This window comes from Nilaparvata lugens, unplaced genomic scaffold (genome assembly GCF_014356525.2).
Source record: "Nilaparvata lugens isolate BPH unplaced genomic scaffold, ASM1435652v1 scaffold4104, whole genome shotgun sequence".
In the NCBI taxonomy this organism is placed as follows: domain Eukaryota; kingdom Metazoa; phylum Arthropoda; class Insecta; order Hemiptera; family Delphacidae; genus Nilaparvata; species Nilaparvata lugens.
The window spans coordinates 1-19,727 of NW_024090536.1; the positions used below are offsets into that span (position 1 = coordinate 1).

The 19,727-nt window shown below is 33.0% G+C and overlaps 1 protein-coding gene across 1 annotated transcript; it reads left to right on the plus strand.

The window, feature by feature from the left end:
• Positions 1-3,070: 3,070 nt before the first annotated feature.
• Positions 3,071-17,261, plus strand: LOC111043401 (brain-specific serine protease 4-like; the record flags this gene model as incomplete). The annotated part of the gene is made up of 5 exons (XM_039444289.1): positions 3,071-3,335; positions 6,937-7,056; positions 8,897-9,154; positions 14,520-14,676; positions 16,468-17,261. Coding segments are annotated over 5 exons (959 nt in total), but the record flags the coding sequence as incomplete, so codon positions are not given.
• Positions 17,262-19,727: the final 2,466 nt, after the last annotated feature.

The window sequence follows — 19,727 nt, forward strand, 5'->3', positions numbered from 1 at the left end:
TTTTAATCATTCCTTACCTAATGTATGAATCAATCCATTTGAAAGAAGAGGGTTCTCATATTTTTACAAACCTAGGCGATACTATTCTTCAAAATATAAACTGATAGCGACATTATAATATCTGGAAGTATGCTTGGAGTTACTCTTATAGTTACTAAATTACAACGGATTTTCTTGAAAAAGTTGTCTCATTTATTATTATAATATTCACTCCACTCTATTTACAATTATATTTACTCTTATCACATTTTCAGTGGTGATGTAGGACTATGCTCTCCAACAAATCAATTTGATAACCCTTACTTTCATAATTATATCAGAGTTCAAGTACCTTTCAAAAACATATCTTCCTCAAGAAAAAAGATTAGAAATCGATCCTGGTACATGATACCTTCGATGGAGTTTGAAATCAATAAATGTTAATAATTATTATGAGAGTAGTTCTTGAACAACTCGAGATCAGCAATTACGTTTGGTTGGGGAGTAGACTATGTTTTTTTTTCAATTTTGAGCCATCCATTGATTCCCATAGTTTCCAAAAAAACTAAGTTTCGATAGCATTCCATGTAATGAAAATTTGATTCTTCAAATCAGGTGTCTTCATGGAAATCGATGATGTCGCATTCCCTTTAAACTCGTAAGTTGAATAAATGCTCCAAATATAGTCATCACTACAAAATTGAATTATATTATAAAATTATAACTCTTACGATTTCATACTTTCAGATTTCTCCATCGTTGATTCTTTGACATTGAATTCTCCAATTCACAAATAGTTTTGTCATAAATAATACTCTCCATCGATACATTCGGCATAATCATCGCAAACATTCAGAAGATTTATAGTTTTCCAGCATTTTCCAGTGACACACTCTAATAAAACCATTGAAAGTTATTTTTCATCTGAATGAATGATCTTCTTACTCATGTTGATGAATAATGGAGATGTCTCTCGAATGGGTATTATGTTGATGAATAACGTAATAAAAATTCGTAATGAATAACGAATAAGAATCAATGATGGATGTGAAATTATAATAAATTAATTATTTTTGTGTACAAAAAAATACAAATTTTCAATTTCTTATCGGTTCTTCTCCACACCTCATCGAGTTTATATCCTTTTGATCAATATCATTTCAAATCATTCTTCCTTTGCAGTATCGATATTTTCGGAATTTCCCAATTACAAGTGTTAAGACATTGAAAAGTTATAAAAATTAAGTTTCACGATTACAAGAAGAGGTGGAATCACTTAGGGCCACTTTCTCCAAAGATGGTTCAACTATTGACCCGTTCGATTAATGTATGGTCGCATTCATTATAATGTGTTTCAATTGAGCCAACTGATGGTTTAAACTAAAATTTAGTTTGAATTTTTTTGAGAGGATGACTCTTAGAGTGATATTCACTTTGATGAATATTAGTGAATTTTAAATCTCAGATTCTCAATTCAGTACTGTACTCAGATATCTATCCAGAGGGACTCCCTTTTTCTGGTTATGTCATGTACTTCTACTCTTAATGATTGCTTGTCTTATTCAATTGAATATTTAGAACAACGGGATTGTAATTTTCATTTTATAGGCCAAAAAAGCTTATAAAATGACTTCCCAGGTCTGAATATAACTCATACAAAGTTAAATTTCACATGCTACACGTGCATCCATACCAACAAAATTTCTCCAAGTTACATCAAGACAAATATCATATCTACACAAACAACATTGCATATTCATATAAATTGCCAATATTCTCCTCAAACTACCGAGTTCTGATGTTGATGCAAATTTTCTTTAAACTTCCGTTCATCCACCCCAGATCAGATAGACGACCATCATCTATAAAGCATTTATAAATATACACTTATAAGCTTTATACTTATCTTAGGTATACCTATATACTTATCATCTATATCAAACATAGTTAGTTATCTTCTGTATTGTAACTACCTGTAGTTCTTCTCTCTTCATTATACTTACAATCTATTTGTACAATAATTGAAACGTTGGGGAATTTGTACTTCCTAATGGTTAAATCTATACAAAGTTGACATATATAAAAACCAAAATCATACTGGTATTCTCTATATATTGTATGTAGTTCCTTTACCCTCTATTAGGTACTTACAATATATTATGCGATCAAATCTATGGGAGATTAGTTTTTCCTAAGGGTTCTGACATTTATATATACATCATACCTGTATGTAAGGGCTCTAACATATATTTATATAAACTGCATTATACTGGCATCTTCTATATTTTATGTAGAAATATTTATTGGAACATAAATTTCCAATGTATTACCTACAATCTATAACGCGATGAAATCTATGAGGGATTAGTGTTTCCTAAGGGTTCTAACATTTATACATACAACTTAAATCTTCCATGCGTCCTACGGGCTCTGACATTTATTTATATAAACTACATCATACTGGTTTCTTCTATGTTGTATCTAGTTTCTTCTCCCTTTATTACTTACAATCTATAACGCGATCAAATCTATGGGGGATTAGTGTTCCTAAGGGTTCAGACATCTATATAAAACTACATCATCTGGTACTTTTCATATTGTATCTAGTTTCTTCTACCTCTATAACTTACAAATCTATGAGAAATAATCTATCAATATACAAATCTATGAGGAATTAGTGCTTCCTAAGGGTTCAGACATCTATATAAAACTACATCATCTGGTACTTTTTATATTGTATCTAGTTTCTTCTCCCTTTATTACTTACAATCTATACAAATCTATGAGGAATGAGTGCTTCCTAAGGGTTCAGACATTTATATAAAACTACATCATCTGGTACCTTTTATATTGTATCTAGTTCCTTCTACCTTTATTACTTTCAATCTATAATGCGATCAAATCTATGGGGAATTAGTGCTTCCTGTACCAAATGTTATCCTCTGTCGCTTGCTTGATTAGAACTTTCCGAAGTAGCTCTATCCTACTCTACTAACATTTGTTGATATCTTTCTAGCGTTAAGTTATTGTGGTGTAGAGTTGTGATTGGAATGGATATTGTTTACATCAACATTGGTCCAAGGAATTGCAGATATTTGGTCAGAGGCGAGTGATTCAAAGACGAAATGTAGCAGTGGCAGTTGTGAGTTCTTCCTGTCTTGCTGGATGACGTCGGGCCTTATCGAAGGCACATGTGGCGGACTGCTGTATGCTTGTTGTCATAGGAACACCGCGAAAACAAGCGAGCACCATGGACCTCTGGTGACCAACGACATTCCAGTGCCCGCTAACTATGGCCCAGTGGTGAACGACCCCCGTAAGTTGACTGACATTCTAAGCACAACTACTACTTTCTAGTCCAGTACAGTAGTCATTGACTAAATCCGACGCAACCGACTGATGAGCATTCTGACTTGGACCCACTGGACACTGGTTGACACCATCCATTCATACACATAAGATGAAAAATCAACCATTTCAATGAAAAATCCATTTCGGAAAGTGAACACTATAAACGCTCACATAGGAACCTTCACAATGCCATTTGAACTTTCATAGACTTCAAATCACAATAATCCATAGTAAACAACAATTTAGTGAAGTAAAAACTACGCCTACAATCGCTCACATTGAAAGCTTCACAATACGCTTCAAGAGACTTCAAATTATACAATAAATGATTATGATTAAATTGTACTTTCTCCGTAATAATCCACAATTATAAAATTTTCCTATAATTTCATACTTCATATAACTAATCATATAATTCATAACTCATATTTTCATAACTTAATATAATTTTCCTTCAGGGTAGCAGCCACTAATGTGATCACCCAAAATCTCAGAAATTAAGGAGGAATCTCTCTCTCTCTCTCTTTGACATCACCCGAACTAATAAATTGCATATAATATTCCTTCACGAAAGCCACCATCAATGTTGCTCATCGAATGTCTCTCAATGCTCTATAAACCATCATGAGGACTTCAAAGTATAACATTTTTCAGTAATTGAAGATTATTTTCTTCTAAATCATCCGTCATAATTAACAGATTCCGATAATTTTTATCCAAGGAAGTAGCCACCAATGTAATCAATCGCCAATTGACAGTTTTAAAATTCTCATGAGAGTGTTGGAGACCTCAAATGAAAATTCTCAAAAATTAATGTGTATTTATTCTGGTATTATGCACAGAATAACAATAATTCACACACATGGATCTACTTAATGGTTGGACTCTCATAGTGGTATCGGTATTGTATGCCAAACTTGAGAATTGTATCATTAAGGAAGTCGCCATCAATGTTTGGACCAATAATAATTTTGAGAGTGAAACTCACATGAGCTCTTAGGCTTGTGCGTGGGTAATGAGTGAGAGGGATGATGATGAGAGATGACGATTAGAGATGACGATAGATACTCTCAATATTAGACAGTTTCACAATATTTACTCTGAGATGTCAAAGACGTCAGTAATTGAAGTGAATTCATCCCGAGACTTGAATGCTCCTTATTTATTGAGTATTAATATCAACAATCTGATGGTCTATTGAATAGAGTACTCTTTGGAGTACAGTAATTCCTTCAATTAGTACTCTCCAGCGCTTGATTTGTAAAGGCTGATTCTTCTCAAATATTGAAAACACAGATTTCAGATATATCATTGTTGATAGGTACATTTTTATATATTAGAAATTCATCACCCCAACATGTTTTCTAGAATGGTGATTCAGTGATTTCTAACCCTTTATGTTCGGTAAAAATTGTTTTTGATTCTTATTCATATTAGCAACCCATCAAAGAGATTCACCTAAGAGATTCCTGAGCCCAAATAATAATACTGAACTAAGTTAAAATTAAAACAATGTTAAGAAATCTGATGAATAAATAAGTTTTTCTTATCAATGTCCAAGAGCTAAGCTGCAGCCCAACACGAATCCGTTGGTGACCTATTAGTAAGTAGGCCTATAGCTACCCACCGGTTGACAACCACTGTTTCAGAACATTTTCTTAACATTCCATTCAGACTTCTTCTTCCTTCCTGTAATGTTTTAACAGAATGTTGCCTTTTATTGCTGAGAATCGTTGAGATAGAATGAATCAATTTTAGTGTTTCCTTCATCCATTACAAACTCGTTTATGTAATTTATTTCGGTCTTCTTCTATTACAACCCCTTCTCAGGCAAAAAAAAGAGGGAACCATTCTATTTTATCCCATTCTCCCCATGAATGAAGAGTTCCAACAGCTTGAGTTCTCTACTCATTAACACATGAGGTGAGGGACAATGTTTTCTTCCAAATATTTCATATACTATTTTCTGTTTTTTGTTTCCATAATTCATCATTAATTGGACGAATGTTGGATTGTGAAATAACATAAGTGCCCCCTCAAGCACCCACGCACTCCCTTCAAATTTAGGAAACATCCGGCTTCTATCCCCCCTTACGATGATAACATCGTCATTGATTTTTTCTACTAAGAGATTTTTTTATGAGTATTGATCTAACAAACCAAGATTTGATTTTGAGCCCTCTCCCCCCCAAGATTTTGAAGAACACAGTCTGTGACCAAACACCCCTTGTGGGCACCCCTAACATAATTATACAGAGTGAGTCATATGTATGGGAACCCTTCAATAAGTTAAAGACTGTTGCAGATATATAATACTTTAACTTTCAGGGCAAATTATTGGTCGAATACTCCTCCTTTTGACTTAAAACTGATTCTCAACCCCTCATACAGGGTCACTTAGGGGTTGTAACTCGAATATTTTAAATGTAAACACACATTCTGTGGTACATAATTTTAAATGCCATTTTTAAACAAGAAAGATGGCATCAATAAAATTGATTGTATAATTTTTTTTTTAAATGAGGGGTTATAACTCAAATATTTCAAATGTCAACACATTATGTGTGGTACATCATTTTGATGGCCTTTCCAAAACAAGAAAGATTACATCAATAAAAATGTTCTATGATACTTGTATCCAAAATGGCAGCTGATTGAAGTTTCAAGTAAAACCTAAATCTTATTAATTGAAGAGACTTGAAATGTTGTCAAAAATCTAATTAATTCAATAAAAATTATTATAAATCTTAATTTAATAAATATTCTAATAGAATCTCATCCTGAAAGATACAGTATTATATCTAAAACAGTCTTCAACTTATTGAAGGGTTCCCATACATATGACTTACTCTGTATATTATGCTGTTGTGTTAATCAGATGAGTAGGATGAGAAGGCCTAATCAATTAACACAGGGAAATGAATATTATAATATCGACCAATAGCTTGCTAGAATAGGAAAGGCGATTTCACTTTCGTTTTGAGACAACCTGTTCATCCTTCACCGTAAACGCGATTATTTGCAGAGGAAGAAAGTTGTTGTGCAATAACCGTTTTTTTACTGAAGCTTCGAAGCTTTGAATCATTTAGGAACACAAGACACAGTTGTCTGTTATGTTAATAAAATTGCATTTTCGATAGTGCTCCTCATCTCCTAACATCACCTTAACACACCAACTCTATTCCTGTTAGCAATCAATTCATTCAAATGAGAATCGTAAGAGATGGATGCTCTTTTAATCGTACAGAATTCATTTTCAACAATTCGTGAGTTAAAGTTTGGTTGTGATTCAGTCGTCTTTATTTTTACATCTCCTTGAATGATGTCATTGGTTCTACTCAATGCTGATGATAACAGGCTTCATATATAGCATATTGAACCTGTGGGTAACTGTCTAAATGGCTTCAAGTCACGTCAGAGGCCCTGGAATAATATTTAGTATTACCCGAGGAATTCCGATACCAACCTTAGCCAACCAGGTCATTTGATTTTTTCATGTATCAATATATTTGTGAGTGACGACCAAAGGATTAATAAATCATTAATTATAGATTAATTCCTGTAGGACTCGTTTTTCTTGATGAGTACTGATCAACATTGCTACAGTCCGGGTCCTGTAGCTTTGCATATCGGCGGAGAGCCACTATACTACAATACTACCTGTTCAAAAACATCGAACATCTGTAGGACCTTCCTCCATCACTACGGATCTATGTATTCTGGAGCGTATGTTTTTTAAAAGTAGGAATATTACCCCGCGAACCATACCTTGCCTATATGCCGTTTCAATTTCACGGAGGCTAAGCTACGGGACGCGTACTATAAGTACAATAAGTACACCGTGATTCAAAAAGAATACCACAACTTTGAAAATATGTATTTAATCAAGGAAACATAATAGAAACTTGGGTTACAAATCAAAATTAAGAGTATTAGAATAAGTTTTTTTCCCACTAGAAAACAAGTTCACAAATGTTCAATGTGACCCCCTCCAGACACTCGAGTGATATCAATACGATACTCGAACTCGTTCCACACCCTCAGTAGCATATCGGGCGTAACAGTTTGTATTGCTGCTGTTATTCCTTGTTTGAACTCCTCAATGTTAGCTGGTAGAGGCGGTCGATACACCTTATCTTCAACTTACCCCCAGAGAACAAAATCGCAGGGGGTGAGGTCAGGGCTTCTTGGAGGCCAGTGATGAAGTGCTCTGTCTCGAGCTGCTTGGCGGCCGATCCATTGCCTCGGATAGTTTTCATTCAAATAGGCACGGACAGATGAGTGCCAATGGGGTGGTGCTCCAAATTCGAACTAAAAAACCTTTAGAGCTTCCTCGAATCGATGACAGATTGTGCTCCACTCTCCGTTTATTCTTTGCAGAGTTATCAATTTTCAAAGTTTTGTTATTCTTTTTGAATCACGGTGTATTTTGAGAGAAAACAATACTCTTTTTTGAATGAGTAAGAGGTACCTTACGTTTTTGTGAGAAATTGATTGGATCGTGGTCAATTTGAATTGATAAACCCACGCAGAATAAGAACTGGTTCAGGACTCATTAGTGCATTTCAAATGAAATAGATAATGGAATCTGTAGCCTACCGATGAATCTACCTTTATCGACTTCCATGCGTATAGTAATCAGTGAAATATTACTATGGACATGCTTCACGTTAATAATTCCAAATTCTCACTCTGATTTAAACGTCAGAACACTAATCCATAGAAGTGGATTATCATAGACTACTAAATGAAACATTACAATCAATCACAATCGAAACAAAAAATCTTAACAACTAAAACATCCACTGGCAATAGTGATAACTGCATCTCTCAGTTATATTCATATTTTCCTTAATATGTATGAAAATTCTCCTCAGCGCATCATCAAACAATACCACCTTCTATTGTAAACAATACAAATTATTATGTAGATCAGGTCCATTTGATAAAATTCAGATTATAAAACCAGACTACTATAAGCTCATGAAAACTGAATGTGACAGTTTTCTCTAAAAACCTGTTCTACTTTATATTTAATTCATAATCAATATTAAAAAAAACTCATTTCAATCTTGTTATACCCTCTATGAATTATAATAATTGGATTTGCAACACTTTTAGTTTTTATCATCATGGTAATAATATATGGCCTGTCTGGAACAGGCTACATCTGTAGCCTGATGACAAGCTACCGTGGCCTGTCATAATTTAATCAATTATTCTTTGCATGTTCATTTTTTACACTGTTGACCATAGGTACCTCTTATATACCAGATACCTTTCATGTTATGAACTAGATCTTGATTATGAATTTTTTAAAAATAAAAATCAACATTAAATTAATTCATTATAATTATGTATAAATAGATTATAATTATCAAAAAATTAAGTTATTTCTATTTTAAGATCTAGGATATTTTACTCTAGAAAATATTCAAAATCCGAAGATATTTTTGATTTATTATACTCTTATTATTGTCTATTTATATTGTTGTTTATTGGATATTTTAGATCATATGTATTTTTGTAGAAAAAAATGTAAACTTGAAGTACTTTTCTGTTTCAGAGCGTCAGCCAGACAGGTCCAGGTGACTTTGGGCGATTATGTAATAAATTCGGCAGTGGAACCATTACCAGCTTACACGTTTGGAGTTAGATTCAAGTTCACTCCACAGGCGGACAGATTCGACGTAGCAGTTCTAAGATTGGATCGACCAGTACAGTACATGGCTCATATTGCACCGATTTGTTTGCCAGAAAAAGGCGAGGATTTCCTGGGTCAATTCGGTTGGGCGGCTGGATGGGGTGCATTGCAAGCTGGTATGTGAGAAATCTTTTCCGTTCAAAGATATTTGTCAGAAAGTTCACCTTAGTTTACCTACAGGTGGACTTATGCCCGGTTCCACCAAGCTCAGTCAAGGCATTGAAACATGGTCAAATCAGTTATGTTAACAAGTGTGCACTGGAATTATTGATAGAGTGAGGTCCACGTTTTAATGGCAGTGAAGAAAGATAGCAGAACAATGCTGCCAATCCTCTGTCTTGTCTATGCCTTCTATAGACGGTAGCTGATACCGATTTATTGATGTTCATTGATTATGTTCATTCTCATTTAAAATAATAAATTATATTTTATTAAGCAAGAAGTGATATTTTTCAATTATTTCATAATGAGTTTTCATAATTAATATGAAATATTTTGTTAATTAATTGTTAATTCCACATTGCTAAAAGTCGATCTGGCAATAGAGCAAAGCGAGAAAGAGATAGCGCTATCCGCTTTGTTGAATGATAGACAAGGAGAGCAATACCACTGCTAATTAAACACAGTCATTATAACTTGGACCTGACTATAGTAACTATCGCCAAAGAAATCGTAAGTTCCAATGCACTTTTTGTAAACCGTACCTGATTTGACCATGTTAAAATATCTTGACAGAGCTTGGAGAAACCAGGCAAGAGATTGTTCCTCAATGAACGTCCCAATTCCAAATGAATGTATTTTTCAAAGCCTATATATTATCTTATGAGGGAAAACTTGGAACTAATAAAGTAAAATATAGGGATGGGTATCGATACATCGATGTTTAAAAACATCGATGTTTCAACATCAAATATCGATGTTTTTAACATCGATGTTTACTGTTCGATGTTTTTCACTTATCGATGGTTTTACCTAGACATCGGTCATCCGATGTTTTTCCCAACTAAAAAGTAGAAACAATTCTATTTTCTTAATTTGATACAAGTTTTTTTATTTTTTTGTTTGAAGAGGATTATCTTGAGAGCAATAAGCAATAGTAACAGAATTACAATCATTATCTCTAAGTTAATCTCTAAATTAAGATTTACATTACTTCTGTGGCCCGTGTCAAGGTTAGATAGTTGGTTATTTAGAATTGAATAAGAGGTCGGATTCTTTGTTTCTTAGGAAGAAAGAGTTTTTTCTTACTACAATTATTTCCTCAACATGTGTTTAACACTAATTAATCTAGCTCTGGAAAAGAGGTCCTCGTATTGTAAGGAGTGCAGATATCCATATAAAAAAACTTAATCCGTTTCATTTCCTAAAAAATCTATCAGGTATTGAATGAATACGATATGAGTATCAATGATTGCTAAAATTAGCTTAGGGTGAAATTTCAAGACCGAATCCTCAAGGATATCCTGAGAGGTTTCAGACTAAACCATGAAGATGACAAATCTTGTGAACTAGAGTTGATATATCTTTCTAGTCACAAGCTGACTTCAATTATTCGAAAGACTGTTACTTGAATACCACAAGTCCAAAATTGCTGTGATTCCAGTTAGTAACTGTTGAAATATTGGAACAATAGCTCCAGATAAAATTGTAGTCACTTTGGAAGCTCTTTTTGTGCTCTACAATCTGAAATCAGGTATAGCGATCTATCTCATATTCCAGGTACACCTGACAACAATGCTCCTTGTATTGTGAAAAACACCTAATTTTCAGCTTCAAGCATCATCACCAACTACATTGTCCTCACATTGATATTTCGCACAACGACATAAGTTCTTGAGATTATGTTCTATGAGAATCACCCGTAAGATACACTTCATTTCAGTATTTCCCAGTGGAGAGGCGCGCTTAAGAAATAAGGACACCTCAAGGATCAAAATTTTAAACACATAACTTTTGACACAATGATCAGATTTCATCGTACTACACTTCATCCTTCCTGGTTCGTCACGGCGGTTCAAAATCATGCATAATAAGTCAAATTTGGTAGAAAAATTGAGCATTTATTGTTGAGTGTACTTAAGCCCATATTCCAATACACAGAAAATGACCAATTTCTATATCCAAAGTTGCATGTCTTGTGAAATACTTCTGATAAAATTTCCAAATCTAGTGAGAATGTGAAAATTGTCCCCCTCTACCCACTCCAATAAATAATACTTTCGATTCCAAAACAATTTGGAAGTTAAGATTTTAAAAATGGTGATTTCAGTTTTTACATTTTTTTTCGTAATTTTACTGTTGATCAAGAGTTTCTAAAACGAGTCTGATACATCATAGAAACTTACGATTGATTACAAATTGTAGATAAATTCATCCTCTAAGAGGTCAGTTGCCTGAAATCCATCTTGAATCACTTTTCGCTATCATAGAACTGTCAAAACCGTTAATATAAGAAAAATATCTACAATTTCCGGATTTTTTTCAACAATCAAATCTCACTTTACGAACATATTTTTTCATGAATTGTTCACAGCAGATGAAATAGAAAATTCTATTGTACATTTCAAGATCATGTAATAATTTTTATAATAAGGGGTTACCGAGATACATAGCTTTGAATATAGAAATTGGTTATTTCTTATGTATTGAATATGAATAAGTACCTACACTCAACAATAAATTTTCTATTTTTTGACCGAATTTGACTGTTGATGCATGATTTTGAATCGCCTTGGCGAGCCGAGAAGAATGAAGTGTAGTACGATGAAATCTGAGCATTGTGTCAAAAGTAAATAAGTGTTTGAAATTTTGATCCTTGAGGTGTCCTTAAGCGTGCCTCTACTAGGAAATACTGAAATTAAGTGCATCTAACGGGTGATTCTTACCCATGAACTTATGTCATTGTGCGAAATATCAATGTGAGGACAAAGTAGATGGTGATGATGGTTGAAGCTGAAAATTAGGTATTTTCCACAATACAAGGAGCATTGTTGTCAGGTGTACCTGGAAATCTATATGACATAGAGCGCTCTACCTGATCTCAGATTGTATAGCACAAAAATACGCCTAGAGGGATTTTGAAATATACATCTAAATTGTAACAATCAGAAGATATTGTTGATTAAAAACTAGAATTCATCAAAATTGATTTTTTCTTCAAATTTCACTCATTTTTGAAAAATTATAACAAAGTACTCATTGGAGTTAGAGAGTTCCGAGTGATCTCATTTTTTTCAGAATTATATAACCTGGGAGAGATTTGGCAGAAATAGCTGAAAACTGGAAAATGAGCCAAAAATACGAGGTTTTTGGGCTATCCTGTATCTAGCACAAGGAAATCTTGCATGAAGAAATTGGTTCTGGACTTCTCTTATGTACCCAAATAATATATTAAAAAATCAGAACTACAATATAAATTGCAAGCACACCCCCTTTTTTATGTCTATAATGACTGGACTAATAGTATCATCCATATAAACGTAGGGCGATAAACGATGTTTAAAAACATCGATGTTCAAAAACATCGATGTTTACTGTTCGATGTTTTTCACTTATCGATGTCAGGATGAAAAAACATCGATGTTCAAAACATCGATGTTTTGTCTTTCGATACCCATCCCTAGTAAAATAGCGTTCGTGCATAGTTTTCAAAGTAAACTGTATATTTAATCCTGTATACTGTAAGGAACGTAGCTTTAAATCCATAATAATATCAAAATTGCATTGCCCAGAATGTTCACAAAAACCTTCATAATACCTCCCTACTTCTTAATTCTTATTCCTCAATGATACTATAGCCGTATTCATCAAGTTATTGGAACAACATTTGACTTCAAGGTTTGTAATTACGTGACGTGGTAATTTTTTGTTTATGTATTTGTAGATAATACATACAATTCAGGTGAGACCAACCGGCATCCCCCCAAAACTATCTTTTTATCATGGGAATGACAATATAATTTCACTTTCAAACAGAAATTAAATTCTGAAATGAAGCGCCTTGCAAAAGCAGTATACGCAATCCGCACGACACATCTTGAATGACTGAAGTTGTGCCATTCAACGAGTAACTTCGCCACGACTCACAATTCATTCTGTCTCACTCGCACTGACTCTTGCCAACTCTCTTTGTTCAACAAGTGTTAAGCGAGAAGCCTACTCGTGCCTCAATATAATAAGACTGTGGATTCACTTTCGCCATATCCACTTGCAAAATATTTTTTCTTTTTTTAATTGATAGAAAGCTTTGAATGATTAATTGTTAAGTTTATTTGCAGGTGCTCGTACATGACAGTATTGTATACAATTGATAAAATATAAAAAGTGAACTGAACAACTACAAGGCTTAACCTATTTCGGACTATGTGTAACCTTATCTAAATTTAGGAGAGGTATTTAAAGATATTCTTCCATTAAAAGAATCAAGTTTGATGAAAGTAGAGACTTGTGGACTGCCTCCGTAGAATCATTTCCAAAACTTATTATAACTTTTTTAATAAATAAGTTGAAATTGACACAAGAAGGTCTAACCATTACCACAACATACTTGCACTTGGTTCAAATGACACCGCTCAAAAATCGAATTTGAAGAAATATCATAGAAAAATAACAATTTACAATCATTACATTTTCAAGATATTTCCTTCATAGACCAAACCCATTGACGAGTCTCATTAAATAGCCTGATTAAAAAGGGCTATCAGATATCACATTGTTGTAAACTTATTCAAGATTGACTTGTTTTATAAATTATGGTTTTTATCAGGCCTACAAGTCCAACATACGGTTGCACGTACGTCTATTAAATTTAACCGCGATTAAGTGACTGTTGAATGAATCGAGAATCAACAAGAGATGGCGATAACGGCTTTAATCAGAGGTTAATCACGGTTGAATTTGATAGATGTACGTGAAGCCAGGCCAATATATTGTGTTCTGATGGAAGGAACTGGAATCACTATTCCTACTGAATAGAAAAATAAAAAATTCTGATACTTAAATTGATACCTATTACGTAGTAGGTAGTAACTACGATAACTACCACTTGCCGTACAAAATTATGGTTTTGTTTTCCATGTTGCAGAGTGAAATACTGTATATGTTCACTTTCATGTTAACACCCTCTCGGAATTTATGTTTTTTATCTTCACTCAACATGTTTGAAACATCCAAGTGTGGAAATAGAAATACATGATGATAGGGTACTTCGATTTTCAATTTACATGTATAATATCAATACAAATCAGTTGTCAGATTAAGCAACAGTAGCAAGATCCATATTGAACTGTCAGGTATCCTCAAAAAATAACATTGAATGCTGACAGATTCAGGTGAATATTACTATTATAATTATAGTGGGGTTATATTTTACTATTAGTATTATAAAGGAGGTAGAGTATACTCTACCAGTGAGGTTAAGGAATCAAGATAAGTAAGTCTGGTATGGTAACTAATCAATCTCTAATGCCCGTTATTTCTGTTCAAGGTTAAGATTGAGGCCAAAAACGTTGCAAGCAGTGGATGTGCCAGTCATCGACAACAGATTATGTGAGAGGTGGCATAAATCAAATGGAATCAATGTTATTATTCATGATGAAATGATGTGTGCAGGATACAGAGGCGGTGGAAAGGATTCATGTCAGGTACTTATGTCAAGATTTATTCATATCAGTTTTGTAGAGTGTTCAACTGTGGAAAAGTGTTCAGTGATAATAATGATTTTGAAGTGACCAGGGTCCTGTTGCAAGATAAAATACGAACTGATAATAGCAGTAGTCAGCTGGTTATAAGAATAGGAAAGTATTAAACTATTAACTTGTATTTTATCATGTAACATGACCCTGGTTGGATATCTGCCACATGAGATATATAATCGAGAATGTTATTAATATTATCACACTTGCAAAATGTTTCCAAGATCTACAATGAATTGATAATCCACAGTTACATAAATCTTTCAAGGTTGTAGAGTTTTCTTCATGCTCTTAGAACCGGCGTACATAGCAACAGATGAACATATGCAGACATACGTATGCATACGGAAAGATATTTTGTGGTTAACGTACATAACTGTTGACATATGGGTGATATTTCGCTGTAATTTATAGTAACATTGTATCAGTAATCAAATGAAAAAGCACTTAATCATTAAAAACACTTTTTAATGGTGGTGAATGTCACTTATTCGGCATTATGACGGTGGAAGCTTCAGCCAGTTTCACAGATTTGTCACGAAACTACTATAAGAACGAATATAGAGAAATGAACAAAATAGAATATACATTGAGACATAGGAATTATAGAACCCAGAGATATAATAATGCCTATGGTAAAAGAGCTCCAGAATTCAGAATCCCATTTCTGTTGAATTCATTGCCATTAGAGTTGACAATGTACAGAGTAAAAATGAGATTCAAACAAAACTTAAAGTGCACTTCATAAGGATAAATCATTTTGATTAGTTTCAGGAAATTAATGAATTATGTTTTATTTATTGTGTTTATTCCAGTTTATTATGTATTTTTTATTAACTATTTATTATATTTTTTGAGTTTAAAATAATTTCAATTTTACAATGAAGATATATTATGATTTAATAAATTAATATTTGTGCTCAGAGTGAATAACATCAGGTAATATCCCAGAGTTTTTATCTTGTCCCTTTTATCTTGTTAATTGTCTCTTACCTAGCAAAGTCTTTTTCTATTTTATAAGTCAAGTTAAGTTATGGTGCAATGGACAAGACAGAACAATCAGTTACAAAAAAATTAAGAAATATTATCAGGTAAATTAAGAAATATAACTATTGTTATTGATTGTTTTTATTGTATGTAAAGGATTATTTTGATATATCCCTCAAATAGCTTAGAGCTAGAGGGATACTATCGCACTATTGTAATACTCAAATGAATAAATAAATAGATAAATAAATAAATAAAAAAAAAAATAGATAGATAGATAGATAGATAGATAGATAGATAAATAAATAAGTAAATAAATAAATAAATAAATATATATATAAATAAATAAATAAGTAAATAAATCACAATGGACGTTCAACCAAAAACATGCAGATTTTTTACATTTTTATAAACAATCCATGTAATGAAATCTAGTGCCCCTCGCGGGGCTGTTGGCACAGATACAAGCTTGTCTGTGCTGTTGTTAAACTAGAGTTGATGCATATGCGATATAAAAGGTAAGCATGCAGTTGATTAAAGAATCGACCTATAAGGAGAGATTATAGGAGAGATTCTAAAACGTCTGCAAGAAGACATCGACTTACGAAGGCAGACAAACGTCTTTCCAGTGTTGAGGTCCAGAGTCTCACTGTTATATAAAATTGCTAGTTTAATATCTGTAATGTAATGATCAATCATTTCCTTTTCATTATAATGACATTGAATAATCACTTTGGGAAATATATTTTTCAGGGTGACTCAGGAGGACCTCTGATGATGGAGAGAACAGGACGGTGGTACTTGATAGGAATCGTCTCAGCTGGTTACTCTTGTGCTCAAAGAGGGCAACCTGGTATTTACCACAGGGTAGCTCACACAGTCGATTGGATATCATACATCATCAATTCATAGAAAACAGAGAAATCTCCCCTCGATTCAAACCACCTCAAAACTTCGCTTGACTAAACATTTTTGTACTGTGTTTTAGTCAAAGAAAACACTTAATGAAGTCTAGAAGTCATTGATATCACCCTGACAACGTTCAATGGGTGAATCACTTCATCAAGCAATGCGATGTTATCAAGATTGTGTTTAAACCAAATATTGCCAGGAATGCTTTGAGAAAGTTTGAATACATTGTTTTCTGTAAAATAGTGAAGTGCCGGAAATATTCAATAGAATTGCCTTCGAATGCTTTCGAGAGAGTTAGAATACAATTTGTTTTCTGTGAAATAGTGAACTGCCGGATATACTCAAGAGAATTGTTTCCCGATTTTTCCACATTTGTAGGATTAGAAAAGAATGAACTATCTATCCTAAATGGTATCTTGATTCCATGACCAATGCATCCGGAAAACTAAAGAACTTTACACAAATAAGTCAAACATGGGTAGAATTATCAAATTTTTGAATCATTGATTCATAATGATTAGGTACTCATGCTTCTATGATTCTCAAGCTCCGAGAAAGCCTCAAGTTCTTTATAGAGCAGAATATATACTTTAATATTAATTTATTTATCTTATAATGTACAACGACGGGATTACATTGAATCTCATATAATTTCTGATGGTAGGAATTTGTATAGGATAACACTGTATCTTGTAATCAAGATAATTTCCCTCATTCATATGAGAATTCGATTGAATTTTACTTTGAACAGAACAAATCCTCTCTGTGAATGGTAAAGTGACAGATCATCTCTAATTATCTCTTTAATTGAAAAAAAACTTTATTTCGACATAAAACTGTAGTTTTAAAGCTTTGATCCCATAAGGTGAATGATAAACCTCACTTGTCCACCGATAAGAAGATATAAGATTTTTTGAATATAAACATATTGATAAAACATTCACTTGATAACATATCCCAAAAGGGATTCTCAAGTCCAGGACCATTCAATATAGCCTAAAAGTTGTGAATAATTGTTATAAATATAGCAGTTATACAGCAGCGCCAATCTCCATAAATTATGAACAAGAGATTGTTAGATTTTCATAGTAAATGTGGATTTGAAAACTGGTGTCTAACTGACTACAAAAAAGACTATTATTTATAATGATCGCATCAAATGAACCAATCAATTTTTCCATAATTTATTGAATTCAACTCACATCTTCATTTTCAATTCTCTTAGTTTATTTGTAAAGATAACGCTCAAGAGGATATTGTAAGACTCTTTCTCTATATTGTGTAGAAATCTTGCAAAGTATAATATTTCTTAGTCTCAGTTCAATAGAGGTGGCTGGAAGCAGCAGAATAATGCATCATCCTATTATTATAGGTTGTAATTGCATAGAATTAATTCTATGCAAAATCTCTGAATAATAATCACCAATAAGACTCTTAATATCTGAACATTTATACCAATATTCACTACAGATTCAAAAAGAAATGCTTGACCCACCCATTTGAACGCTCTAAAAATAATGGAACCCAATTTTATATTCGTCTGTAGTTTGAGGGACAACAGAATCAGTGCAGATATTTTTTTACGTTATAAGATTTTGAGTGAGAGTTACTTGATATCCACCTGACCGTACCGATACACCTGCGTTATTGCCTGTATTTAATGTTTGTTTATACCAAAGACTGTGTGATTTTGAAACTTTGCGTGGAGTGGGTACTAAACTATCTGAACTATCCTTCATTGACGAGCTCTATGAGCTGGTACGATACAGGTAATTCCATAACTATGGGCAGATTTTGAAATGTTCAAATTTTTGGAATAATTTTATTTTTTGTAATTTATATGCGTAATATTTGCACATTATTTGTTGTAAAAAGCCAAAAAACTTCGATTGAAAATCTATCTTTTGTTCTTCATTCAGCCCCTGGAATAAATCTTAATACTAGAGAGTGCTTGAAATGTCACAAATGAAGATTGATTGAGAATTGTATAAAAGATTTATAACAAAGAATTATTGGAGGCGTAAGCCTATCAATATTCACATATTGCTGTGAATATCAAAATCAGTATTCACAATGGTGAGTTGCTGATACCCTTGAGTGATCAGAACTTGCTGTTTCTTCTCGTGTTCGCACAAATGGAAATTGTTTTCACAGATTCCACTAGAAATACTGATATGCGGTCATTTCAATATTATGAGATCAGTAAAGAATTTACAGTTTAATATTAATGTGGAGGAAGTCATTAGCCTATTTGGTATCGATTGACTTGACGGGACGACTAAATGACTCTCTTGGTATTTCAAGTGAAATAAGCAGCTTATTATGAATCATAACTCTGAGAGATTTTTGTGAGAAATAATTTCAGAATTTACTTCATCATGGTCGTGATGAATCAAGAGCCTGACTATAACTTATTCGAGAGGTTTTTATAATTTACTTTCATTATGATAAGTTGTATAACTACAAAGGCTATTATATTCGTTTTTTGAAATATTTTTAACGACACTACAGTCTAATTTTTGAATATGAGTTATTAAAACTAGTACTCACAGCGCTTTCGAATTATTTAAATCCATTTCCAACACAGTGTACTAGTTTTAATAACTAATATTAGAAAATTAGACTGTAGTGTTGTTAGAAATAGTTCAAAAACGGATTATTACTTACAATTCGTCATGGATAGTAAAATAGATGAGCTATTATAATTATCCTCAAGTTTAAAGCATCTGAGACTCCTATTTGGATTAGCTTGTGTATATAAGGAGTAAATATATATGGTGTATAAATATATGGAGTAAATATAGTGAGGTGTATAATATTATATTGTAATTGTATTGATATTTTATCGTTTGAAAATTCATTTATGAACTCCTCCTCACTTTCCATACTATACATCATTATGATTGGCGTATTTTAGAGAAATCAATTTACTTCTAGGTGCCGTTATCAGTTTCTAGTATCTTTACCAAAATAATTATTGTACAGCTTAACGGACGACCAGTTAAGACAATTAATCTTGTATATTGAGTTACAATTTTTCCTAGAAGAAAAATTTCATGCTGATGAAACTCAGCTCAATGCAACGAAACCGAATGAATGAT